We start from the raw sequence: 27,224 nt of genomic DNA, 5'->3' as shown, positions 1-27,224 counted from the left end.
ATTTACTGGAATAGTTCAGTAAGAACTCAATAACAGCTGCACAACTGCAAAGGCACAGTCACCCATGTTGCGCTTTATAGGTGATTAAAGGAACTTTACAATCAATTCTACGTTTGATGGGCAACAAATATAGATTGGCCAGCACCGGAGTGATGTGTGACATACGACTTGCATTAGTGAGTAGTGAGATGTCAAGCAGCCGCATTCTGGACCAACTGGAGCTGAGACAATGAAGAGCGACTCGGGTTGGTAAACAGTGAACTGCAAAATAATCAAGATGGGATGAATTTCAGATCTTGAAAACACAATATGCCTTTGATTTTGGCAAAGCTTCATGCCAGAAACAGAGATTAGTGAGGCAGGATCTGAATAACCAGTTTAAATGGGGAGATGATCGACCGGTAAGAGTGATGATGCCAGGGGAGGACAATAGGGGGAGCTAGCACAAGAGACTGTATCCTGAGATTAGACAGGAGAGGAAGAGGTGTTGCCTTTTCCATTACAGCCAATGAGAGTTCCCCTATCAGTATGATATTTACCTGATGAATTCAAGTTTGCAGGTATTGACAGCCCCTTAGGCTTTGTCCTCTGTTCAACAGTTGGAACATTTTAATTATCACAGTAATTCATCAATGTCATTGTGACTCCTCAGTAGTACATTAGTGAGACATTAAAAAAACACAATTTTTCACAAAGCCAATACTGCAGTTGCCAGGTCTCTAACAATTTTCCACCCCGGTGAATCGCAGTCATAACAGTTAAGCTAGCATTGACACTGCTTTGACTAAAAGTGTTCCTCTCAGTTTGACAGTGAAAGAGTTAAGTCATCAGTGTGGAGTAACAGCAGGCGGTGATTGGTGGTGAAATGTTCCTCAATAGATCCTTCATGCATAAGGCTGCTGGACAGGTGGTTTTCTCTCTGGAGATGGCTGTGTGAACCTCATCCAGTGGTGAATGGGACTGAGCAGAAAGTGATTGAATGGGCTGAAACAGGGTCTGATGGTAGCGGTGTGTATGTGTATGTGTGAAACATTAAGTTGGCTTAAGCGCCCTACCATCCCCACCTGTCCCTTTGATCAATAGCACTGATAGCTCCAATATTATCACCACTTACACACAAAGGAACGCACACACATTCACAAAAAAGGTCTAGACTTGTGCAAAGGCACATCTTTAGCTTTTGTAGGAGTAGAAGCATGTGTGTGTCCTAAAGCCTTTTCTAAATAAGACAAGAGACAGAGAGAAACAAATGGCTCCAGTTTTGCTTGTTTCTGCGCTGGGGATTATTGATGGTATATGCCCAGCCTAAAATTATTGGCTCTGCATTTGTTTACATGGACAATATTTTGAATTACACTGGCGATAAATTAAAAAGCAATATATATGTCATACATCTAGGCAAAACTGAAAAAAAAAAAAGTCGGCTATAGTTACAAAAACATCCAAGAGATGAATGTGTTTTGGAGTATTCGCAAGAATATTAGAGGCAATGAATCAGGCTTAATGGCAGAAGGAAAACACTTCTGAATAAATAATAATCGGCAAACAATTATGATGCAGCACACAAAAACAACGACTTAATTTACTTTCAACTGTAAAAGATCCATATTTGTCACTGCAAACGGTCCTAATAGTACTGAAAGAGAGAATAATCATGGAGCTATTTGGGGATAAATGCAAAGCCCACAAACAAAAATGCATACATGCAAAAAAAACCTCAATACTGTACAAATTATGAGAGCTTTTAGTTGTGGCTTTTTACTTCACACGTCATGTTTTCTCCTACTTAAAGAGGTACTCCACCCTAGAGCTGTAAACTGAATTATATGACTATGCTGTGATGAAACACATCAGTGCTGGTATTAAAATTGACATTATTACTAAATTTATGAAACTCGTATTTTGTTGCATTTCGTGGGTTAAAATTGGCTCAACATGCCCTCTGCCGTTTTAAATCACATTGTACGTTTTAAGACAAATGCTTAGATAGAGTTGACCGTTTTAGGGTGACCCTACGTCATAATAATATATAAAAACACAGTGTTAATGCCCTCTAATCAGAGGAGTGTGGCCCACCTTCCCCAGTCTCTGCTTTAAGTGGGAGTTCTCTAGCAGAACTGAAGGGTGTAGTTACACCTTAATGTGTGATGGTGCACATGAATCTTTATGGAGGTTCTATATCTTTTAAAGAGTGGACATGGCCAGGCCCCTTTTTTTTTCACCTTTCAGGAATAGACTTTTAAGGACATACTACATTAAAGTTCTGCCCTAAATTACATCTGTCATCGGTCACACTTGTCCTTGAAGGATTTAGTGGTATCTAGCTGTGCAGTTGCAGATTACAATGTTAAAGATTATTTTGAGAAAGGAGGTCAGAAAGGAAGAGAAAATTGTGAGAACTAAAAATTGGTTGGCAGTGTAAGAACTGAGTTATTCTTATTTAACTTGGTAAAACAAACAAACATAGCAGCAAGAAACACAACAATATTTTATTGGAAAAGTAACTCAAAATTAAAATGCACTGAAACTCTGTATTTCACCAGGAAAATTAGTTTTGTTCGACAACCAATAGGCTGAAGTAATGTTATTTAATCTAAGCAAAGAGTAAAATGTTTCATCTGTAGCTTTAAAAAGCAGCAAACCCTTTTTCCTGCACTGATCAACACAAAAAACCACAAAGAATTAGAAGTGAATAGATCTACAACTGACAAAATATAGCAGCCGAAAACTAACCAGCCTTGAATCTCTCATTTGGAGTAGATCAGCTGGATTAGAAGTAAAGTACATCTTTGTTTTTGCACAGAAGATGTGTAACTGCTTGACTTTTATTCTTTGATTTATTTGTTTATTTACAGTTTTGGAAAAATACATTTTGCCGTATTGGATTTTTGTATTTTGTAACATTCTGATATGCATTTAAACAGGGGTCAACAAGTATTTTGCATATAGTGTATGTATTCATTGTCTCTTCTCTAATGACTTTTACTAGGTTTACTTCTATAATAGTATGTCCTTGATGTTGTATTTTCTGGTTTTGTATATCTTGTTTGCTTCTTTCAGCCTTTTTGCTAAATATGATACATTGATATCATATTGATGGTAACTAATTTTTATTGCCCCTGACTAATAAAGTATGGTACATAGACCTGATGGCCTTCACAGGAGACCCGTGAGGATCCCTCAGGTCTCAGCAATTCATAAGTCTTTCTACAGGATCCTCCTAGCACAGGAGTCTCCTCCTCCTCCTGGTATTGTCATCTCGCATTCAGATCACTGGTCTAGCAGAAAAAAAAAACACTGACTCCACCAGTGAAGATAAACAGCCCCTCCCCATTACTTTAGGTTTTACATTTCTGCTGACTTGCTTGGTGTATCAATGTTATTCATGACAAGGCTATTCTTCTCCTCTCCCTTCCTCTAGCTGAAAGCCCATCTGTTATCACCTGTATCCCTTCAACATTCAGCAACAGTGAATAGTGTGGGCCATTACCCTATTAGCTAATGATCATGGATTGTCAGATGCTCCACTCAGGTACTTGCTAACAGTCCGGTCACAGAGGTCTATTGGTTTGGAATAAGGGATGTAGACAGATATAGCCAGATTGAGATCACATCCGTACAAAATCAAGCAATAAAGTGCTAATGGCTCATTTGCACATGTTGTTCTTACCATGTGTTTTCCATCTAGAACCCATCAGTGCTTGAATAAGGTATGTGGTTGAGATGTTACATTTAGTAAAGACTGAGCTAATTAATTGATGAATATTTATGTGCACCACCACTGTAGCACTCAGAGTTTTCCTCCCACAGAAATTTTCTGCTCTGGGTTATGTGAAGGTGAAAAGGAAGCTGTCACATTTAATAATAATGACAAGAACACATTATGTATTTTGTGTAGTGTCCTCCTCTATATCATAAAATACTTCCATTCGGTTCAGTCCTTTTAACATGTACATTTTGAGTCATACATTCAATTTTACGCAGATAAATAATTAACATGGGACATAAAAAATAGAAGAATGCGTGTAAATAGCTTTGGATCTACAATTATCACCCAATGGGAATATAAAAGCAAGCCAACTAGATCTCAGTCTTTGATGTTATTGCTCCCTATCTGATAGCCTGTGCCCATGGCTGTTTGTTTTTGTATGCAGACACACATACACCTACACACCAACCAACACACACACACACGCACACATTTCATGTTCACTCACCCAAATGTTGCCGTCTTGGTGGTATGGTTTCCAGTTCCTTCCTGTGTCGCTGTAGAGGAGACGGTACCGCGTTGTCCAATCAGAGCTGCTGTAGCGACCCTGCGTTGCTATGGCGCTCACCTGTTTTCTGGAACCCAGATCCAACTGTAGCCACTGGTAATGGTCACTGTCCAGAGGTGACCATCCACCAGCACCTGCAGAGTAAGGGACATTTTATAATGAGTGAAAAGTCAAAGGTTGTCTTCAAATTTCGTATATCCATTTAACAATCTAAAGTAAAATGGCCTGGCCAAGGAATAAATAATTAAAAAGCAATAAATAGTAGGAATTAAGCTTTTTTCTTCAGTATTTATTATTAGCAAAGACTGCCTGTTTGCTCATACAGGCTGAGTTGGTGCTCTCCAAGACAAGCAGAGAGGCAGCATGGTACCACCATAATGACATTTTACAAAAGGAATGTGGAGTTATATTCAATCCTATTATTAATGGCCAGTGTCCAGCAGATAGCAGACATTTTGCTCCAAGACAGGCACTGGAGTAGTGTGGGAGACATGATGTTATATTAAGAGCTTTGCATACAGGGCTAGAGCCTGCTGACTACAAAGATATTTCACAAGAATGACGAGTACACTCTTCTTCAGTATCAATTCTTAGCTCCCCAACACAGAAGACATCTCAACTTCTAGAGTAATGGCATTAGTATGTATGGCATTTTAAGGACAGATTCCTTTTTAATATTGGTACTGAAGACATAATATGACATTTTATAAATGCTGGGAAGCCGACTGGCATCCACATAAGTACAGACAGTTTCAGCTGAAAGATAAAACTGACCAAGAATGAAACCATGATTAGAATATGAGCACAACATTACTGATCATATCTATTTATCAATAAGAACTGACACATTCCTTAGATATGTAAATAAGTGATAATTGAGATACTGTAAAGCACAAATTCAATCCACTTCATACTGACAGTTACATGAGGTTATCTCCATTCATTTCGAGCTAAGCTCTGGTTCAATATGTGCATCCTTGAGTGGAGATTAACGTGATATTTCGTTTTCAGTGCACACATCTATGTAGTGTAAATTACTTGAACTCCTCTTTAACTTTTTGCATAGTGTCCAGAAGGTTGGCAACAAAATCACAGCTCTCAGGTTAAAGGTTTATGATCTCCTTTACAGGGTAGGTGCACTAAAGTTGGAAAACATTCCACCAAGGTGAAATATTGCTTTGAAGAAAATGACTATCTGTGAAAGCATCAAAGGAGAGCATTTCAGTGCTATTTTCCCATGGCTACAGTGTCGACTGTTGGAATAGATGACTGTGTTTGTCTCATAATCCACTCAGTGGCAGTCGGCGTCCTTGTGCCAGCCTGAAAGCTCATGACTCTGCCTTCATTTCCAGACAAACGCTCATGTGTCCTCCAAAAGTTACCCTCTTCACACCTCCAGGTGTCTACCTGAGGCAGGGCCAAACTCCCATGGACCTTGCAGGTTAAATGAGCCTCGGGTTAAATGATGTAGAAACAAAAGAGCAAGGCACCTGCTAGACAGAAAGGAAAGTAAAATGCTGGACAGGATCCCACTGACCTGATTTCTGCTGCCATTAAAATGTACGAGAAGAAAACAGAGGCGTGATGCCAACATTGTATGTAGGCTACTGTGAGAACAGAGTAACCAGCGTGAGAAACAAAAGAAAAAATGCAAATGAGAGTGCATAAAACACATGTGGAGACACATTTGCATTCACACACACACACACACACACACACACAAACCAAGCCAAGATGTATCATTTGCAGCAAACATCCGAGCCTGTGACAGAATGCAACTGTGAAATGATTATCGGGAAGAGTGGGTGGTGGATGGACTGCGAACTGGCCATGTCACGGCCGTCTCCTTTGATTCTCTGTGATGGATTTTTTTCTAAAGGACAGAAATACAGATAAGAAAGTGACGGGCTAAAGGCACAAGTGAAGGGGAGTGACCGATTTAAAAATGACAGGGAGAAAGAGAAAACAGAAACATGGGGACAAAGTTAGAGAAAGGGAGAGAGAGTATCGACAAGGTACGAGAGAGTCGGAGAAGAGCACCAAGCATGGTGGAAGAGGCATGAGAGATGATAGTCAAATAATAAAATAGAGGGTGAGGCAGTTTGTGATGTATCCCCCCCACGACAAAAATCCCATATCTTATCCAATTACAGAGCCATTACACTCCAGCCCCGGCCTTGACAGATACCAGGCCCATATCAGTGGAAACGTCAATACCTCAAAAACCCGTTGCAGCAAAGCCATTCCCTTGGGGGGATAAAACACTATCAAAAGGAGGAGAGGGGGAGGAATTGGGTTTGGGAGGGGCAGGTGATTGTGATAAGTAAACAGACAGTAGAAAATAAAGATTAAGAAACCAAGCTGAGCGGACAATGACCAAGGCAGTGTGACGCTACAAACAAGATCGGAGGATGGGGTGTCGGAAGGAATGACGAGAAGGTGTGTGTTGAGGGTTTGACAAAAGAAGGGAGGAGGCAGAAAAATGGAAATGAGGGAGAATAAGAGAGATGGATGAGGTGAGGAGAGGAGGGAGTGATGAGGGGATTTTATGGCTCTGATACTGGGGAGGCCAGAGATGAGATAGAATGCGGATGGGTTGAAAAAAAAAGACAGAAAGGGAGCAATGTAGTTATGGTAAAGAAGGTGATAGATGAGGCCAAAAGTGAAGAGGGGAGAAGGAACAGAGAAGAGGCAAAAGGATGAGAAACCTGGGAGATAAACAGAACCCATTCAACACTGGAAAGGGGACACCATCAACAGAGTTAGAATGCAGGTGGGTTTAAATGACATGGAAGAGAGAGCAAAGATTGGAAAAGTTATGGGTAGAGTTTAGGTCAATAGAGGAAAGTGAAAGAGGAATGGTTAGAATATATGTGCAATGTATGGGGCTATTACTGCACACATAGTGATTGCACATTGTATAGACGATCATGCTACTAAGGGATTCAATCTGAAAGCAGAGGCTCTATTTCTGTATATATCCAAAAACTCTACTGACATACCCATTCAACGTACGTTGTCATAATATGGCATATTCCTCTACATTTGTACTGTTACATCTTTTGACGGATAACTATTTGAGACTTTCAGATACCGCATATGAAATCGTGTTCCTTCAAAATGCTCTTCATCCAACCCTCTGTTTCACATTTACACTGCTTAAGTGCAAATACAATTCTCTATTGGACACTGAGAAACACAAAGCGAGCTGTTGGTAAATTTTCCCACATTGTTCAAGGCCACTTAAACGGTCGTTACTGGTTGGTGGGAACTGAATTTCAAACCTCCAATATTCTCTGCCCTGCAGTGCCACTGCTACGGTGCCCACACTCCTACAATTGGTGTGATGTTAGGCAGGCATTCAAAGTGAATATTTGACTGCAAATGGCTAAAGAAATGCAAGAAACTGCAGTAGTATGTGTCATGAGCACACATTTTGTATCCCTGATACCTCAGTCACAGGGCCCCTGCACTTCTTAGGAACTTTCCAGATCTTCCATTCACCAGCCGTATATCAGATGCCCTCTGACTGTCTGGCCAGTCCCAGTCACCTGAGTACTACAACCACCTGCACGCTTGTCTCTCATTCCTGATCAGCTACACTCTCTCTATATTATGTGCCCACTAACACTGGCTCTCTGTCAGATTATCCATTATTATCTTCAATCTGTAACTGCATTTTCAGCTGAACCATCCTGTTGATTACATGCCACATCTGTTTAAACCTGCTGGCTTTACCTGTTAGCCTGTTCGTCTGCCATTATTTCCAGTAGTTCCTTTTACTGAACCTGTTCTGGCTGTGAGTCTGCATCTGGGTCTTCCTCCTTGTTTCCTAATAAACAAACTGTTACAGTATTGATGTGTTGCTGAGATGGTGAGAAAATGACATATGATCCAGGCCAGTCAAGTCCAGTTTGAGTACCTCCATACATCCATGAGTTTGAGGAACTATCAAATTCACAGCAGCTTATAACACCACCAGTGAAAATGTTCTGGACTCTGGACAGATATTGTGTCGGAAATAATTTGATCCTCCCTCTCAACAATCCAAAACTGAACATCAGAATTACTGCTTTTACAATACAAAGTATTATTTGATTGTCCAGCGCAGTGTACTGTTAGATGATGCTGCATTGTGTTGAATCAAAAGCTGAGCTGCAATGTTTAGCTTTTTTGACAGACAACTGTGCCTCTCTTTGCCAAGCCCAACTGCACATTAAAATCAATGAGGAGACTGCATTTTTGAAAAAGTGCTTCCATCGGTCTGAACATGGTTTAAAGGGGTGAATGAAAGGACAGGGTGATGGTAAGGGAAAAGGGGTTGAAGAGGACGGATGGAGCAGAAGGCATGTTAGGGTTACAGGGTTACCAAAAGTAACAGATGGGAATGAGAGAGAGACAGATAGATTGAAAAGTCCATAGAGACGTAAAGGTTCAAAAGATTGTGCAAGTGATGGCAAGCATTTGGGAAAAACGGACTAAAAAAAGCGATGAGAGAAGAGAGCTGTGGGCTAAAGAGCTTGATGTTAGAGGTCAGGGGAGGAACAAGGGACAAGAATAAAGGATGTGTGGGAGCAAAAAAAAAAAAATAGAAGGGACCAGAGAAGTGAGATGGGCAACTGCTGTCATAGATTGGAGAGGAAGGGAGAGGGCTGGAAAAAGAAGAACAGATGAGAGGTGAGAGGGGAGGAGGGACAGCCTGACAGAGGTTAGGAGGGGGGTGAAGAGTGATATATTAAAAAAAAGAACAGAGTTGCAGGGAAAGGTGAAAGCCGGAGGGAGAAAGGGAAGAAGCGAGAAGAGGTTGACAGAATAAAGTGGAGATGGAGGAGGAGGCTGGCGGTGGGGGAATGGAAGATGAGAGAGCGAGAGTGAGCGAACAGGAGCACCAGTGTAAGGTGGAAAAAATGGGAGGAGAAGGGGGAGGGGTGGAACATCGGGGGAATGTCGCTGTTCTCTCACCTGTCACACACACAGATGTTTGGGGAGGAGAGGGGGAGCAGGGGGAGGATAGGGGAGAGAACAGGGAGAGCAGAGAAGGTCAAAGAAACCACCTCTAAGGAAGAGATGAAGGAAAGGAGAAAGGAAAACAGAGAAAAAGATCAGGCCATACATCTAAGGACAAAGGATGGAGGATAAGTAAAATCCAAGAGGAGGACAGAGAGAATAAAGCATTGGACGCAAAACAAGCTAAAGCTGGAGGAGCACTGCCACCTAGATCTGTCTCCATTCAAGCTGATATAAGTCTTAAAAGTATGGAACCAACTTCCTGATTGTATGAAAAATGCTCCAACTGTAGTCAGATTCAAATTTAGACTTAAAACACTGTTCTCTTTCTTTTCTTCCTCATCTTTTATCTGCTCATTTGTAAAGAACTGAATTGCTGATGTGTATGAATTGTGCTAAATAAATCAACTTCAGTCTTTAATCAACTAAAAACACCAAATATTTTCCAGTTCAGCCTCCGTAATTTGTGTATTTGGTGCATTCTCCTGTTTTATATAATTGTTATAATTATAAATTGAAAACTTTTGGACTGTTGGTCAGCAACAAAAGCAAGCTAAAGAGCCTTTGGCTTTTAGTGACTAAACAATTAGTGGATCGACACAAAATAACAGATTCATTAATAATAGCCGCAGTCAGACTGATCGAACATCCTTTAATGAATTTAAAAATGGCAAAAAATCCAATCAGATTTTTTTACACCAGGGAAATTCACTGGTATCGATAATATACCGTAACCATTTATCAGCCCATTCTGTAATGGCTTAAAGTTCTGTCTGTAGGGATCACCCCTATCCCGTATGGCCACTCTACAGTATATCCTTATAATGCATTTGATTCTGGACCAATTCCTGTGAGAACACTGATGCAGGCATTTTTATAAAAAAAAACCCAGCATGTTAGAAATCAGATGAATCTGTTACCTGAAAGCTACCCAAGTGAAACTGTCCCTGTGCGATGCCCTTCATAGGTCTGTACTGGCCAAATGGAATTCACACAGAGAAGCTCCTTCTGAGATAAAAGGAGCCAACAGAGGCTGAAAAACATGGCTGGAGTTTCTCCAAGCTTGCAAAACAAGGTTTGAGCTATCTGTGATGACACAGATAACCCAGCAATGTAGCAGTGGTAACACAGTTGGAATCCTACTGATATCAGTATTGATTATAACCACAAATATTCTCACACACAAACACACAGAGGTGAGAAACAGTTTTTTTTTTGTATCAATTGTTTAGGTTTTTAGTGGCCTAAAAGCAGTATCTGTAGGCTGAAAACAAAGTGGCCATATAAAGCTAGTTATTGCCCATTTTTCACAAAAACCAATAACAATGAACATACAGTAAAAGCCACAAAAATTCATCTTGGGAATGTGGGGGGCATAGATAGATGTACCACTAGCAATGTGCTGACTTAGGAAAGGCAGGGGAACATAATGGAGAGAAAATCAAACATGGATATGCCCTCTGGGAACCATTCCCAAAAATGGCTGTCTTTTGAAACTGTCAACTAATGCAATCTATGTGGATATTTTTCTTGTATCACATCTCACACATTTCAATTTAAAGAGTCTAGTCTGAGAAACCCTCAACTATGTCATTAGTCCAGACCACAAGCAATGATATGAAGGCTTCCTTTGGTTACTTTGAACTTAAAACAAACAGTGTTGCACTGTCTCAGCAAGTCTCACCGCTATCTTTTCTCTGCTGTGTTCATCTCTTTGTTATGCTGTCAAGTTGACTCCCTCCACTGTTGTTTTTATTAGAGATACAGATGATCAGAGCTCACCTAATTGGACAAGTCACAGGGTTCATTCCATCACTCCTACCACAGTTAAAGGCATCGGCGACGTAGGTGGTCGCCTACAGCGCCACTTTCTGCTGGGCACTGGTCTCCCTCAAAGGAAAAATAAAAATTTCGCCAGTGGGCACCCTTCTTAATTTTCTACCTTGATGTAACAAATGAACAATTACAGAAAGAAGAAATACACTTTGCACCCTTGTTCCTCACAGTTTTTCATCTGGTCTGCACAAACCGTGCGCACTGAAAGTGGGGGATGGTTTACCATTTTTATGCACATCACACACATCGCACCTCCAAGCCTTCAGTTGTGCAAAGATGAAAAACATAGAAAAGAGGAGAAGGAAAATAAAGCCCAGTCAAGTGGTGGAAGACGTGTTATTTGTAGGAGCTAGCCATAGTGATGGGTATGGCAGTTCTTTTCAGTGTACTGAATCACTAAAAATTATTCATTAAAAAGATTTGTTTAAAATATTTGTTCACCGAGTCGTTCAGTGCTTGACCACAGCTTTGACAGCCACATGGCTCAGCCACATGTTGTTTCATATTGCGCACATGCTCTGTTTAGTGGGTGTGTACTTACAGCTGTCCTCTTTTCAAAACAGTAACATTGTGTGCGTGCACAGAAAAGCTGCCTAACAAAGTTCTACCCTATTATGTACAGCACGTATATCTTCGACGACACCTAATTATTAAAGGAAATATTTTGTACTACTTTCTAATTTGGGACGTCAGGACATGAAGGAGAGGAAGAGGGGCAGGCTTGAACTGTCTATCACTGACGGCTCACGACACATTCACTGTGTGTAGTACGTTCAGTGAGTATGGATCCATCTGAGTGAGTCAGTATCCCTGCACGTTCGCTTGCAGCTGACTAGCTCAACTGAACTGACTGAGAGTGGATCGTTTCAGGATGTGTTTCAGTACAGTTTGTTCACCCAAAAGATTTGTTCTTTTGGACAAAATGAATGAACGACACACTAGCTAGCCAGCTGAGTAGCAATACATGTAATGCTAGTAGTAGCTAGCCAGTAGTAGCAATAAATCCATATCCTATTCTCACCTAGGGCACCTAAAATGGCTAGAGCTGGCCCTGGGGAATAAACATGAAAACATACATACAGTACTGTATGTATACACACAGTATGTACAATACTGTGTGCATAATCCACAGAAAGTTAAAATGTGAACTGGAGTGTGAATATCTGTGCATGTGTGATGATGACAAAGATGTTTTTAACTTTTACAGCCCAGCAGGGAAATGGGAAGTATGTAGTTTAATTCAACTGCCTGACTGGGTAAATGGCTTTTACAGTACTAATGGTAGAAAATGAAGAAACGGGAGGAGCAGAGTGAAGAGTGGAGAAAAACAGAAGGAGCAAGTGAGCAATATAGTGCAGAGAAGGAACAAAAGAGGGATCGAACAGGTGAAAGTGACTGACAGAGTACAAAAAGAAGATAAAGATTTATAAAACACGATATTTGAGAGTGAGAAATGGAGACACTGTGTGATTTTGGACAAGTGACGAGCAGCCGCTGACAAGCATGACACACAAACAAAAGTGACCGTGGCAAAGCAGAGCATCAAACAAGAGAACATCACTCCCCTGTCTCACTCTCAGTGTGGGAGAGTGTGTAGGCGAGCGCGTAACAGAATTAGTTTCTGCGCATGCGGGTTAAAACACTTTTGTGGCTCCGTGTGTGCCATTATGTTTGTGGCTTCCAGCACCCGAGAGAATGTATTGGAGTGTGTTTATCAAAAATGCCGCTTTTCATACAAAACCACATTAACAGAAAGTATAAGATCTTAATTAATTAAGATGCTAGGCCGCCGGAAAAAGGAAGCAGAGAGAAAACAGCTGGTTAGCCCTCTGCTAGTACTTCATCTTTCTGTCATGGAGCAAAGGGAGCGGATGGAGACAGAGTAATTTAATTAGGAGCGGACTGCCATTATCGATGGATGACTGCAATGGCTAGAGACATCAAACAACTTTGCCAGATGACGGAGAGCAAAAAGCAATGCAAAAAAAGGGAGGGAGAATCTGGTTAATTGTGCAGCAAGTCAGAGCACAGTTGTATTGCAGTACTGTGACATCCTGCGTTTGAATGAGGAGGGATACAGTGCAACTTCTTAAAACTTTGGAAAAACTTTGAAAAGTATGTATCAGGGTGAGAATGTGAGAGAAGAAAAAATAGATAATGAGGTCTGGGAAGAAAGAAAGGGGACAGGCTGAGAAAATGGAGTGTGGGATTGAGAATGTTACTGTAGAAAATAGAAAGTGTATGGAGGGAAAATGAGATGGGAGCGGGAGAAAGGGGAGACAAGGATGTGATGGAGGGTGGAGATGAGGCAGAGTGGAGCAGAGAGAAACACAGAGGAAGAGGGATAAGCAGAGAGAGAGGAGGAGAAAAGAAAATGGAATATAAAGATCAGTGGCCACGTGTTTGCGATTAGCGGTCCAATCTCATGCTTGGCCACGTCTGCACTGCGCAGCAACATGGGCACACATGCATGCTCACATGCACGCATGCCTAGATGCATATTCACGCACGCGCACACACACACACACACACACACACACACACAAAATCACTTTCTTAAAAACCAGAAGGTATTCATTGCTCTGTCCAAAGCCTAAATCACTTTTTGACAAGTTTTCTATGAATGAAAGCTACGTCAAAATTACCCATTATCAAGTGCAGTTTCCATGGTGGCAGAGGTAATAAAATGCACATGGAAATTTGAGAATTTTTTTTTTTGTGATTACACAAAACTAGACATCCCTCTGTAAAATCTGAAGCCGAATTTCAGTATTTCAGTCAGGACCACTTTTGTCAAAATATGTTATTCCAAAGCGGAATATTACATTTGCCGGTATGGCTCTGTTCTGGGACCTTCTCGTCCTTCCACGTGCCTACGTGGAAAACCTTAAGGCAGGGAGAGCACACCTCCCTGCCCTTCCATGTGCATTCATGGAAAAGTTTAAGACAAGGAGAGCGGCAGCAGAGACCCCCCAGGGTACAGAACAGAGCAAGCATCAATGGCAATCAGAAAATGACATTGATTAATTAGAAACAACATAAAAAGGAGGAGCTGGGGTGGAGGTGGGTGGCAAAAAGAGATAGGCAGGCAGGCTAAAGCAGCTTAAATAAGGCATCATGAATGATGTTTGCCAATTGGATGCTTGAGGGAATCAGGTGAGCTGTCAGCTGACTGTGTATGGTTTCCAATAGGAAGCTTAGAGGATCAGCTGATCCATCAGCTGATGTATGTTTATGACTAGCTGTGATCATATGATATAGCTGTAACTGAGAGCTGAGCCTGCCTGAACCAACGCTATGATCCATTTGCAAAATTTTGTCTCATATCGCAAGCACGGCTCACCACTTATCACTTTACTTGCCCCTCGCTAAATTTTTAGCTCTATGTTCCCTTTTGTATGTTCTCACTCTTCCAAGAACCTTTCTTTTACCACCTCCATGTCTTCCATTCCTCCCTTGCCTCCTCTCTCCACTTCTTCACATCCCCTCCTCTCTCTTTTGTCGTCACATTCTCCATTCCTCTTCTATTTTAACCTGTATCCACAGGGCATCTGTCTTCAACTGGCAGCACTGAACACAGCCGTGTGTGAGGTGCAGATCACAGCTCATGTGGTTGCTATGTGACTATTGAAAACCTGTTTGGGGCTTGTCATTCTTTTGCTAAAAGTTAAAGCAGAGATCGTCAAACCTTTTCTGGCACATGACCCTGTTTTTAAGTGCAAAAATTCCCATGACCTGAGCGGAGAAGCATGTCGTGTCAATTTGAATATGGCATATTTTTACAATCTGTTCTTAAAGGGGCATTCCACCACTTCTACCTGAAAAAGTCAATTTACTTTTCAAAGGAAGTATTACTCAGCCTTTGACAATACTTGTAGAATGTCCTCTGGAGGAGCTTTGCCAAGCCTAAGAAAATGATTGACCTCACTGATAATATTGCCAGGCTGGTATCAGGTAGACTCACCCTCCTGTGGCTTTAGTGTGTCACAAAATGGACTATACACATGAAGAAATGGCTCAAAACCCCATCTGCACCACCCACACTAGAATCTACTTCAGGATCTAAGAACCACCATCAGTGTCCAAATCACAGAGGACTTCTCCAACCCCATTAACAAGGTTTCTCCCTGCCACATAGCAAGATAGCCCGGTTACCAAAAGTCTGTACCATTTTCATCACACTGAAGGTATATGTAGATAAAAAATCTGTGATTCCATATTTGTTCTTGCTGTCTTTTCTGTGGGATCTTGCCAGGATAGCTAACTCCTCATATCGCTTTAGACCCACAGTGCAGTGCAGGTAGAGATTGATAGGCAATTTAATAGTGGTCCATATTTTCATCATTTTGTTTATCGGTCTTGTGATATATTGGCATATGTGTGTGTTATAATGGGGTTGTACAATGGCTGGGCTTTGGCTGAATACGCAATTCTGATTCTCAGTGAAGGGACAACTCCTTGTTCTGGATAAATTAAAATGTGATAATACACTAGCAAAAAGAAACATCCAATGTAAAAAGGAGCACCCACCTTAGAAAATCCTGTGCCCGCTTGCTGATAACTGTCTGGGGCTGGCATTGATCATAGGAAGTGTTTTTGTCCAGTTTTTTGGAGCTTGATGCATACTAGCGACTAAAAGTGAGATATTTTGGCCTCTGCAGCATTCATTGTGGCCATTTTTTTGTTAAGCTGTCTCCCTAATCCCTAAGCCTCAAACCTAATGGTCCTAATTGGTTGAGAAACTCTGAGTTTGAGATGTGACAAAAAGATCCTTCTCTACATTTTATTAACTGTCATCTCGTCTCTTTCTGTCGGTCCCTAACTCTCTCTCTAACTCTTCCACCCTCCAAATAGACCAAAGGGTTTTGGCTGCAAGGGAGTGGGCTCATCTTTCCCTCTGTCACACTTTGGACGTGAGCAGGGTCTCATGCATGAACCAGCACCAACGGGAGACAGTGAGGGGGAGGGGGAATGTAGAATTTGAGGAAGACTACAGGAAGGGTCGTAAAACCATAAGAGAGAAAGGGAGAGAGAAAAGGATGAGCAAAGGTCAGGGAATGGTTGAAAGGAGGTTGAGGAAAGGGGGGAAGAAGAAAGGAAGAGATGGAACAGGCGGAGGGAGGGAATGTGAAAAAATAAGAAATGTTGGACAAACAAGGGGGAAATGGCTTGATTGAGAAGGATGGTGAGAATGAGATATTAACAGCTGGAGAGAGGGAGGGTAAAAGAGAAAATGGGTCATAGAGACAAATAAAGTGTCAGAGTCTTTATCAGTCTGTTCTGTCTTTAAAACCCAGAGGCAGAAACTGTCCCTACTTGATTTATACTACCACAAAAACAATAATGGAAATAAAAATCTAGCTTATACAGCAAACGTGATGATAGACGACAGCAACTGACAATACAGTTGCATACAGTAACAGCTTGTGAGTGATATTGTTTTCCAAACAAAGACAAAAGGCATTTAGCATTATGATGATGAGTCTGTTGGTAAAGGATGTGTTTAGGTTTCAGGAGCCAGACACAGGGCATTTAGGGAGCTCCCTCTTACAAATGAACACATAAATAAAGCAACATGCCCAAGCTTATTCTTGTTTATGCATTTATACACGCAGGCACACAAACATACACCTACAGTTACTCATAATAAATCCACACACTCACATTTAAAAACATACATCAATGGAGAACACAGTGTTCGTGTCTGACAGCAGTCACTTGAACAAGCAGGGTGGGTACCATGGGCATAGTGACTGGCTGGCATACAGTAGACAGCTAACTGCTGGAAAATCATTATGGCATCATTTCACCTCTCTCTTTCACACACACACACACACACACACACACACACACACACACACACACACACACACACACACACACACACACACACACACACACACACACAAACAGGAGCGTGCAACCAGAAATGGATATATGTACGGATGCACAATCCCTAACACACACATGCCTGTAGCCTAAAACTCTAATAACTGTCAGCATCCACAACACAAGCTTAATATGAGTGGTGTGTCCCATTGATTTTGTGCCTCCCCTGTTCCATAGTGCTGGGAGATCAGAGTAGATTGAGTGCAAACTCATGCCACTGACGGCACATGTGGCTGCCAAATGCAGCTGCTTAGAGGGACCCCTCCTTTTAGTATGGTTGTTATCCTGTGTTTTTGTGAATGTGTGTAAATGTATGCGTGTGAGCTGTTCTATGCTGCTGCTGATGATTTTGTTTTTTTTTATGTATAATGAGCAAGTATGTATGTATATGTCACATGCAAGCTTGATTGGCTGTTCGCAGGTTTCCTCATTCAGTGTTTGTTGTGTGTCTACAAATGTTTCACTGTTACTGAAAACTGTGTGGAATATGTATACTTTTTATGCTTGTTTGTTTGAATGCTTGTACTTGTATGGGATTGTGTGTGTGTGTTTTTTACTACAACGCAGCATCTTCATTTACAGCACATAAAATGAGATTTGGTTTTAAGAAAAGAGAAGTTGAGTTTATGACACAAAATCTAATCCTCGTACAGAACCTTTTCTTAAGAAGCAAGGAAACTAATTGTCTCTTCTTTCAAAACTTATTTGCCTTTCTTTTTCTCCTCTAATTTTATATTCCACCCTTGTCATATGCTGTATGCAAACGAGGTGATGACCTCATCATCCGAGCACAGTGTCATTTTCTAGAGGACACATCAAGACCTAGAGGATGACATGAAACTTTACATCCGTTTCCCTCATTTTACCCCCGCTACTTTGATATTTGTCTCAGTATGTGTCCTTTTTTGGACAGTTAACATTAAGTCAACATCTGATGGAGTTTGCCAATTTGTTGTTTATTACAGTGGTGGTCCTGACTGTCATATAATGGATACTTTGGATCGTTTAAAATTGGAGATGTGTGAGAACTAGGTCTCAGCAGAACACGTTGGGGTCCTAATTATAAGTCAGAACTGGCAGGTAGTGAAAAAGAGAGAGAGCTGAGTAGTTATTTTTTGGCGGTAAGATTGTTCACTGCTAAACAGTACTGAGGCAGTACAACGTATATGAATATATTCAAGCCAAAGGGTTTAACCATTGTATTTTTAGAATTTAGAGGTTAGCTACCTCAACAAGTCATTTAGTCTGGGAAATTAATCTTGTAATTTGTTTTTAGAAGTGAACAAATCTGCCTTGGGGTCATAACATTTCACATTTTTTAGTCCGAACTGATTTTAAACATCACCATACTACGACTACCAGACACCATCTACGCATCAGTGGATTGCTATGCCTTACTCAGATGTGCTTATTCCATGAAAATAATCCCTAATAGAGGAAAAATAAGATGCCAGACTAAATTACTTATTTAGACCTTGTGTAAATGCATTTACCACTCTATCTATGTGTCACTGTAGCTTTTCTGTACAACAACAATCCCTGAGGAACTGGATTTCTATTCTTTAACCATTACATGTTCCCCAAGGACCTCCGTGCCTGAGGAGATTGATTAAAAGAAAGCATGTTGGGAAAGAATGCACAATCCGTATATTTACACTCATCCATTATCACTGCTGGTGACAAGTTGGTCTTTCCTTCTTCTCTAACTTCTTTTTCTCTTGTTGGTGGGTGTCATTGTTAAAGGAGGGGCAGTCCTGTCCTCTCTCAGCAATTATTCTATTGGTTTGATTAAACACACCAGATTACCTTGCCTTTATTTGCCAGCTCTGAGCTCTGTTGCCTCAGCTGTAGTGTGGGTATATTAGATGGAAAAGTATGAATTATTAATTGTATAAACATAGAGGGGTGTAATTGTGTGGCCCTATCTCTCTCTGCTGTGGACTGATGTGGAAATGAGCTCCAGTCTGAGTCACTAAGATAATGACTGGGCTGTGGGAGGGAGAGAAAGGGGGAAGGGAGAAATATAGAGAAGAAGTAAAAGGAAACAGACAGAGAGACAGAAAGAGTGGAGGAGGAGGAGGAGGAGGAGGACGAGGAGGAGGAGGAGGGTGAGAGCAGCTGTGAAGCTCTATGAAGCGTGCCACTCTGTGAAGGCTTGGACATTTACCTCTGTGTGTCATCTGGAAAATCTTTCATAAGGATGTATCAACATATACCTGAATTAGAGGTTTACTTTCTCCTCTGTCTACAGCGTGTGTGTGTGTGTGTGTGTGTGTGTGTGTGTGTGTGTGTGTGTGTGTGTGTGTGTGTGTGTGTGTGTGTGTGTGTGTGTGTACATCCCTCTATGTATAAGCAATCATGCATGCGAGAGTGCATGCACAGCAGCAGGTTTTTCTGTTTATGTTTGTGCATGTGTGTGTCTACCTCCTCTCCTGTTGAGCTTGGCATATCCGGGTGCATATCCATTGGAGAAGACGGACGAGCTGGTGAAGGCTGTGTGGGCCAGAGGGGATGCTAGAGCCTCATCGCACTTCTCTGTGGAGAGAGAAAGAAAATGAAGACACAAGGAGAGAGAAATAGGAAAGACAGTACAGGAGAAGAGAAAGTAGAAAGTAGAAGAGAGGGAAAATGGGACATATAGTTGGAAAGAAAGAAGAAGGAGGGGAGTAAAACAGAAAATTGTGACATTAGTATATTTTACATTAGATAATATGTTCATGAAGTAGTTGAAGTAGTTCTCAGGAATTTGAAATTACAACACTGTTAATTAAATGTTAAATAAATTACTTCTAGGATAAGATCTCCTTCACTCAATTCAAGTACTCTTAGTGTAAAAATCTGAAGTCTGGTTTTTTTCACATGGTTTCACTGCAAGTGCATTGTCTAAAGCAGACATGCTCACAAGAGAGGGAACACAGGCATAGCTGGAGGTGGAGGGAAGTTGTTTGCGGATCAAGAACCAAGTCAGGTCAGTCAGACTTCAACCCCAGGTGCATTCAAAACATTGTTGAGTTCAGTGACAAGAGTGCACTGCAAAATATCCACCATAACAAGCAACCTGACCTTGACCATGCAAATGCATAATTAAGTCACTAACGTTAAAGAACACAAACCAGACCAGAAACCTTGTGTAGTCCTGGACCTAAATGTTAACATACACATACGAGCAATTACAAAATCACCACTCTACTATCGCCGTCACAGTACATCAAGAATGAAAGGACTCTTTGCAGTCCATGCATTTATCTTCAGTAGGCTCATCTACTGTAATGCTATCTTCACAGGTCTCTTTCTGTAAAGTATCAGATAGCTGCAGCTGATTCAGAAGGATGCTGATAAAGTTGTCACCAAGACCAGGAGAATACGTCATTCCAATTCTCAGATCTTTGCACTGGCTTCCTGTAAAAATAAATTACTTTAAAATTATACTGTTGGTTTATAAATCAACTGTCCAGACCTCTCAGACTGTCTGGGAAAGTCATGTTTACTGTTGCTAGAGTCCAGAGAAGAAGATGAACAGGAAAGAGAAAAGAAAGAGAGGGGATGACATGCAGCACAGGGCCACACAGGTCAGACTCAAACCCTTGGCGCTGCAGCAAGGACTCTGCCTTCGTACATGGGATGCCAACTCTACCAGGTGACCAACCGAGCAAGGATTCAATTTATATGCATCACATGTCTGGAACAAACCCCCAGAAAATGATCAGTTCTTTTAAATCAGTTAAATTTAATATATTGCACTGTACTGTAACTGCAATGTAATTGTTTCCTCTATTTTACTTTGTTTAAAACCTTTTTACATTTTGAATTACCTTGTGTTTCTTTTATATCTTGTCTTAATGTTTTTTATGTCTTATGCAAAACCCTTTGGATTGCCTTGTTGTTGAAAGGTGCAATACAAATAAATTAGCCTTGCTTTGCCTTGAGTCACACAGTAACCAACTACTGAACAAGTGAAATTCCATTTTTTTGTGGAGACAGATTTTAGGTAAATTGTGCAAACCAAAGCCCTAAATTGTGTTTTTACTGATTTCTGGGGCAGTTTGGGGTATACACTTGTGTGTATACTGTAGTCATGTGTGATATAAGCACAAATGTGACTCTGGTTTTGTTATCAAGGTGCTGCACACTGTTTTTTCTTCTGTGTAACACTGTCTGTGCTGTCCTGTTTTCTTCTTCAACTCCTGTAGTACATTCATGGTTACCTCAATTTAATGCTAGAATGTTAAATGTTGGTTGTATAATGAAGGTTTAAAGGTGCTAATTTGTGCAAATCATTCATTCCTTTAAAAAAGAGAAAACGTGACAGCTTTACAATGGCCAATTCCACAGCACATAACCCTGAATGTAATCATGCATACGTGAGTCCAGATAGACATCTCCATCTGTTCAGGATGAACTCTGGACCCAGTGACATGAGGTAGACCAGCACTGTAGTGCTTCCCAGTTCAAGCTGACCTCAATATAAACTCACAAGTTTATAGCACTCCAAAAAGAAATCCAAGAAAGCAACTACAGTGGTAGTACGAGACACGCAAAGGAAGCAAAAATCACCTTGGACAAATACACAAATATATATTCCTGACACACACACACACAGTCATAAAGTCATTTCCCTTCCTCTCTCTCAATTCGCCCCTTTCACTCACTCATAGGCACAAACACAAGCACACTCTTTCAGTACATTAGGTTTCACGCAGAGAGAAATTGTGAATGGTCTGTCAGGCCAGGTAGAGGCAGTCAATAGCTCTCTGTCATGCCTCGCCGTGTAAGTGTGTATGTGTGTGTGTGTGTGTGTGTGTGTGTGTGTGTGTGTGTGTGTGTGTGTGTGTGTGTGTGTGTTTGAGTGTGTATGAGATTTAGAAGAAAGAAAATAGTTTGTTCTTCTGTGCATGTGTGCACAGTATCTACGTGTGTCTGCAGTACACTGTGGGTGAAAGTCAAAGCCATGCTTGGGCTTTTGGCTTATTAGACATATTACCTTGTATCACAGGTGGGCTTGCAGAGAAAAGAATAACATCACCAAAGCCTGATAATGTATGAGTGTCTGTGTATGTGTGTTTGTGTATGGAAAAGGGAAATGGTCTGTAGCCTCCCTCCTGGCATGTAAGTGAGGTCCATATGTTACGTCACTGCCTGTTTTGACAGGAGATGCATGCACTGACACGCATACTCTCCTTTATAAACACACACAAAAAGTAATGAGGTCTCTGGCACACTGACCTTGAACTAGCGCTGTAGTAAAATCCACTAGGAAGCATTAGGTAGTTGGCTCTCCACCAGAAATGAGCAATGATATACATTAGAGGGGAGTATGCAAAGAAATGCGGATAGGCAGTCTAATTTTATCAGAAATGATGCTTGCACCCACTTGGTCTGTGGCTCCTAACAGGAAGGCACATGTGCTTCTTATGGGAGAAAGCAGCCTGGCTCTCTTCTCTATTCTAACTGTTTCTATGCCATGCAAGGGAGTGCAATGCTTTTAAAAAGGACTAAGACGAGCAGATGTCATTGGATGTGACTCATGCCAGCACACCTAGTGTAATGTGTTCTTGCTTATCTCTTTTTGCAACCGTGCCGTAAGTGCACCTCTCATGCAGCAGCATCTGGTCATGAAATTAAGAGAAATCTTTGGGTCATGCTCAAGTGTCTCAGAAATTATTCTTGCAGCACTGGTCCACAGAGACACAAACACTTGGACTGATGCAGTCATATACAGGCATCTTATTTATTCACACACACACACACACACACACACACACACACACACACACACACACACGCACACAGTGCCTTTCCTGCAGCTTCAGTCTCGAGAGTCTCTATATAGGTTTCTCAATTACTTCTTCCATCTGCACATGAACATGCTTTGTCGGTCACATACACCCACACACACACGTAAAGACATACAACTGCATAGAATAAGGGCTGGGAGGGAAGGAATGAATGGAATGGGAGAAGGGAGTCAATGAAGAGAGGGGTTTTTAAAGGAATGGAGGTGTGGAGAAAAATATAGAGCATTTCTTCAGTGCCTTAAGTTATTTCCTCAGAGCCCTCTTAACTCTGGGATGGGGGAAAAACGCTACGTGAAAGGACTTTAGTGATCGGATAATAAAAAAATGATACCTGTAATCAACCGGCTAATGCGCCCGTTCAAAATATAAATGCTTTTGAAAATAATGATAACAATAATGCAGCATATCACTGACTGGATTATGTGTGAAAACATGCTTGGGTGAAAATATGTTTTGCCTGTAAAATCAGAAACCTGAATACACCCAGCTATTATCACATAAACCTCTTGATACTAGGGTTTAACAGTCTCTAATTGTGATAATGGCAATCCCTCCTGAGGCAGTGTTACCATATTACTGGATTTGTTTACAAAAAGACTGATTAGATTTAAAATATTTTGCTCTCATGCAGCTTGCATTGATTTTGCCACAGTACATGTGCATCAAGTACTCACTGCGCAGCATTGTCATCCTCCTTGCGCCTCTGTCTGAGCCTGTTTATTCTACATGCTGTTGTTACTGTTGGTTGTGCTGTTTTAGTTTCTTAATATGAACACACATGAAGGCATCTCTGACCCTTACCATGTGCATTGTATAGCATATTCAATATTTAAATGATATGTTCGCTGGGCTCTATTGTGCACATTATACCCAGAGGGCAATCAATTTGACACCCAGTTTGATATTTAGCATGCTGCCTGAATTCATGTGTGGACCAGTGGCAAACAGAGCTACAATATGTTTGCATAATAATGGATGACACATGAATATAAGTTGATTTTAGGCCGTTAAGCTTCGGTTTGGTTTTGGTTAAATTCAGATGCAATGTTTCATTTTCATATGAAAACCTTCCAAACTATGTCTGTAGTTAGAAGCTATACGATATACAGCTATATAAAAACAGGATTGCAGCTGGATTGCTTTGATGTACAATAGCCCATTATAATTCAGATTTGTTACATTACTCAAAGACGTGGGCAGGATCACAGTTATTTTCCCACAATGAAACTGAATTACTTCAAAACCTCAGCTGTTGACTGCTTCAGTACTGAGCTGTACCGTGTAACAATGTATAAATAGAGTGCACCCAGAGTCCATTGCACTGTCCTATTTTACTTATTTGGTTTTTAAATGTAAACCTTGAGTCTAGCTTTAACAGACAAGTGAGAAGTGACAGCAACTTAACACACTAACAAAGAGTAGACATTTTGTATTATGTACTAAAAGGTCACGCACAATATATGCTGAATTATAAGTGCGTTAAGATCCACACAATATTTACTAAAGGTTTTTCATTTTGAATCTGTATTAATAGGAATGCAGATCTGGTCATGATAATGCGAGAAAAACAAAGAACCAAGGACCCAGCAGTAAAAAGGGAAAGGTTGGTTAATGTTGCAGTGAAGTCAACATATTGTGACATGAACAACATGGCCTCTTTTGTGGCTTTGGTACTCTACTCTATATAATGGGCTGCATTTCTTCAATACGTGTGTAAAACCAGCAAATGTTTATCTCCATTGTGTGTATTTCTAGACCTATGTTTCACATTTGATTGAAAACAATTATCAGTTAATTTTATGAGAACAAATAGTGAACAGTAATCTTAAGTGTGGAGAATGTCATTAACTTATCTATAATATCTGATTTGGTTATTTCCAACAAATATATATCTGTAAACTTGCAAAAAATAGAAACTGCAATGCTAGAACTATATCTGTATCAGCAAACCCCAGTACCCTACTAAATGTCTGGGCTTTTAAAGCGGAATTTGGGTTAGGCTATGGCTTTGAAATTACTAGCAATAAATCTGACATTGTCTGTTTTCCCATTCTTAAGCATCTTCAAGGAAAGTACCTTCACCCACAATAGTAATACACCTAAGTGATTTATGGCTTTGTGATGATTAAATAGCAGTACAGGGGTATACAGGTATACTGTGGGCAGCCTCTGTGCTTATCCTTGTTACTAATTAATCTCTGAAACAAATCTAGGATCATAACCATCAATAATTCACTGATACAGTATATCACAATGCCATCTGCTGCACCACACACTGTAATATAAAGTAAAAAAATAATTTTAAAATATATGAATTAAGTAATAAAATGAAGAGCCACATGCACACATGCATTTGCAACATGACAAACATCACACCTAGTGTATGCTTGCTCAGTGTCACATGCAACTAGCACATGGTGTGTGAAAAATGGTAGAACACATTCATGAATGCAGACCACATGGTCATACGCTCAGGAATCAAGTGTTAGATGGTATCTGCTGATATTTGCCCATGTCTCAAGTGCAAAGTAGGGTTCTGTATGTTGAGGTACTTTAGGGCAAGCAAATTACTACAATATCCAAGTGCAAATGTCAGCCTATTCCCCAGAGAGCGAGAGACAGATAGTTTTACGCATGATGGTATGATAAGAGAGGAGAAACATGTAGGAGCAGTGAGGGAGGCTGGGAGAGAGAGATAGACAAGATGAAAAAAAGAAAACGAAAAAAAGAAAGAAGACAGACGGTGATAGCAAAGGAAAATGGCTGCCTACCAAAGCCTTCTTAGTGACATTTCCAGCTAGGTAAATAACTAGGATGTGGGGCGAAAAAAAGCAACCACAAGAAGTGTCAGCCGGCTGCCACCATTTGGGAGCAGAGCCATAGATAGACAGAGTTTGGCCAGCTTGTTCGCAGCTTTACATTGGTGCCACATCTTTGGAGCTACAGGGAGTTGGATACAAATAGAGCGTAATGCATTCAGGGTGAAAATCATGACATCCTAAAGATCAGCTGGCATAAAATCACAGCCATTGCAGCCCAAAAAGTTCTGGCATTCAGAATGTTGCCTAAAAACATAGAAAGCAGCCAGGTCCAAACTCATTTAATGAATCCTACCTGCCGCATTGTCCATTCAGGAAAGTATCTTAAAGTGCTAGGTACAAAAATGCATATTTTGAAAATCACCCGATTAGAAAAATGAAAAAATGTGTGGACTTTTTAGTCTACTAGTCTCACCCTTTGTATGCATGTTTTAACATTGGGGTCAGTAAGTCAGTCAGCCAGTGTAGTACATTCAGTGTTCTTTGCCAGACTGTTGAGCCGACAACACAAAAATCTGTATTTAATGACTGTGAAACCATTGTGTGTGGAGTTTTGGTATGATGCTGTCAAGTCCTTCCTCTCAACAACAGTGAATGCTGAAGGTTGGGGACTTGGGGGCTTTTTCTGGACTCAAGTCATGAACACAGTGGAAGCTGTCAAAAGTGCCAACAGCTGCATGGAGATGCAGTCTGACTCTCCAAACTGCCAGTGAGTGTGAGAGTCTCCGTCTGTGAACGCTTTGGTCTCTGGTGTGGCTGGGAGCAGCCTGGGCCTGCTTTCCAATTTTTGCCCACATTCAAGTTTCAATTTGACGAAGGCCATCTAGAGCAGATTGAGAGGTAGTCTTTAACTAAATTGTGTTTCCTGCCATAAAAGCTTCATGCAGTGACCTCATTTCTTCTGTAATATTTATAAACTCAATATAGTCCACCTCAGTTATTTCTGTCTGATGATCAGCCCTTCAGTCTAGGAGAGGTTTTATTCTTCAGGAGGACATGCTCTTGCATTTAGGCGCACTCAGTGTTGATTACTGTTGGAAATCTAGGACTGTATTCTTGACAGCCTATACAAATGATGTTGTCAACAGACCATTAACCAAAAAAATATTTATTTCTGCTGCTGTTATTAGTGTAACCAAAAGCATCAGAAAACTCAAATCCTCTGACTGTCACAGGAAATCTATGAACATTCTCAATGCACTAAATGACCGGTCCTGTCTGGTTCATCTGACTTGTAGTATTATTTAGTTCTATGCACAGTTGTCAAACCTGGAAAATTTAAGAAACTCTGATTCCATACATTGCTTTCAAAAACTTACAGAAGTTGCTTATCATTTTAGGGTCACAGAGAAAGAGTTTAAAAACCGGGCAATGGCCCTTCGCTAATTAGCAAGCAGTTACATATGCGTGTTGTCCTGTACACCTGGAATTGCACGACAGCAGGTCCCTAGTGGGCTTCACAAAGAGGTATAGGACACAAATTAACAGATGTTCCGCAGCATAGAAAAGGCCTCAATAATTGGCATTACAGATGGTTATTCCCACAGTAACATTTGCCAGTGTCTGCCTTTTAAAGCAAAAATTGTGAAGTAAACACATGT

The 27,224-nt window shown here is 40.8% G+C and overlaps 1 protein-coding gene across 1 annotated transcript in view; it reads right to left on the bottom strand.

Moving 5' to 3' along the window:
• Nucleotides 1-27,224, bottom strand: part of cntnap2a (contactin associated protein 2a) — a 314,052-nt gene that overhangs the window by 156,017 nt on the left and 130,811 nt on the right. The window contains exons 2-3 of the mRNA XM_051410449.1: nt 19,434-19,544; nt 4,218-4,411 (exon numbers count right to left, since the gene is read on the bottom strand). Of these exons, the coding sequence (XP_051266409.1) occupies nt 4,218-4,411; nt 19,434-19,544 (305 nt within the window). The remainder of the gene's footprint in view (nt 1-4,217; nt 4,412-19,433; nt 19,545-27,224) is intronic.

This window comes from Dicentrarchus labrax, unplaced genomic scaffold (assembly GCF_905237075.1).
Source record: "Dicentrarchus labrax unplaced genomic scaffold, dlabrax2021, whole genome shotgun sequence".
In the NCBI taxonomy this organism is placed as follows: domain Eukaryota; kingdom Metazoa; phylum Chordata; class Actinopteri; family Moronidae; genus Dicentrarchus; species Dicentrarchus labrax.
Note: the sequence above shows the minus strand (reverse complement) of the source record. Positions and strands in the feature narration are given on the sequence as shown.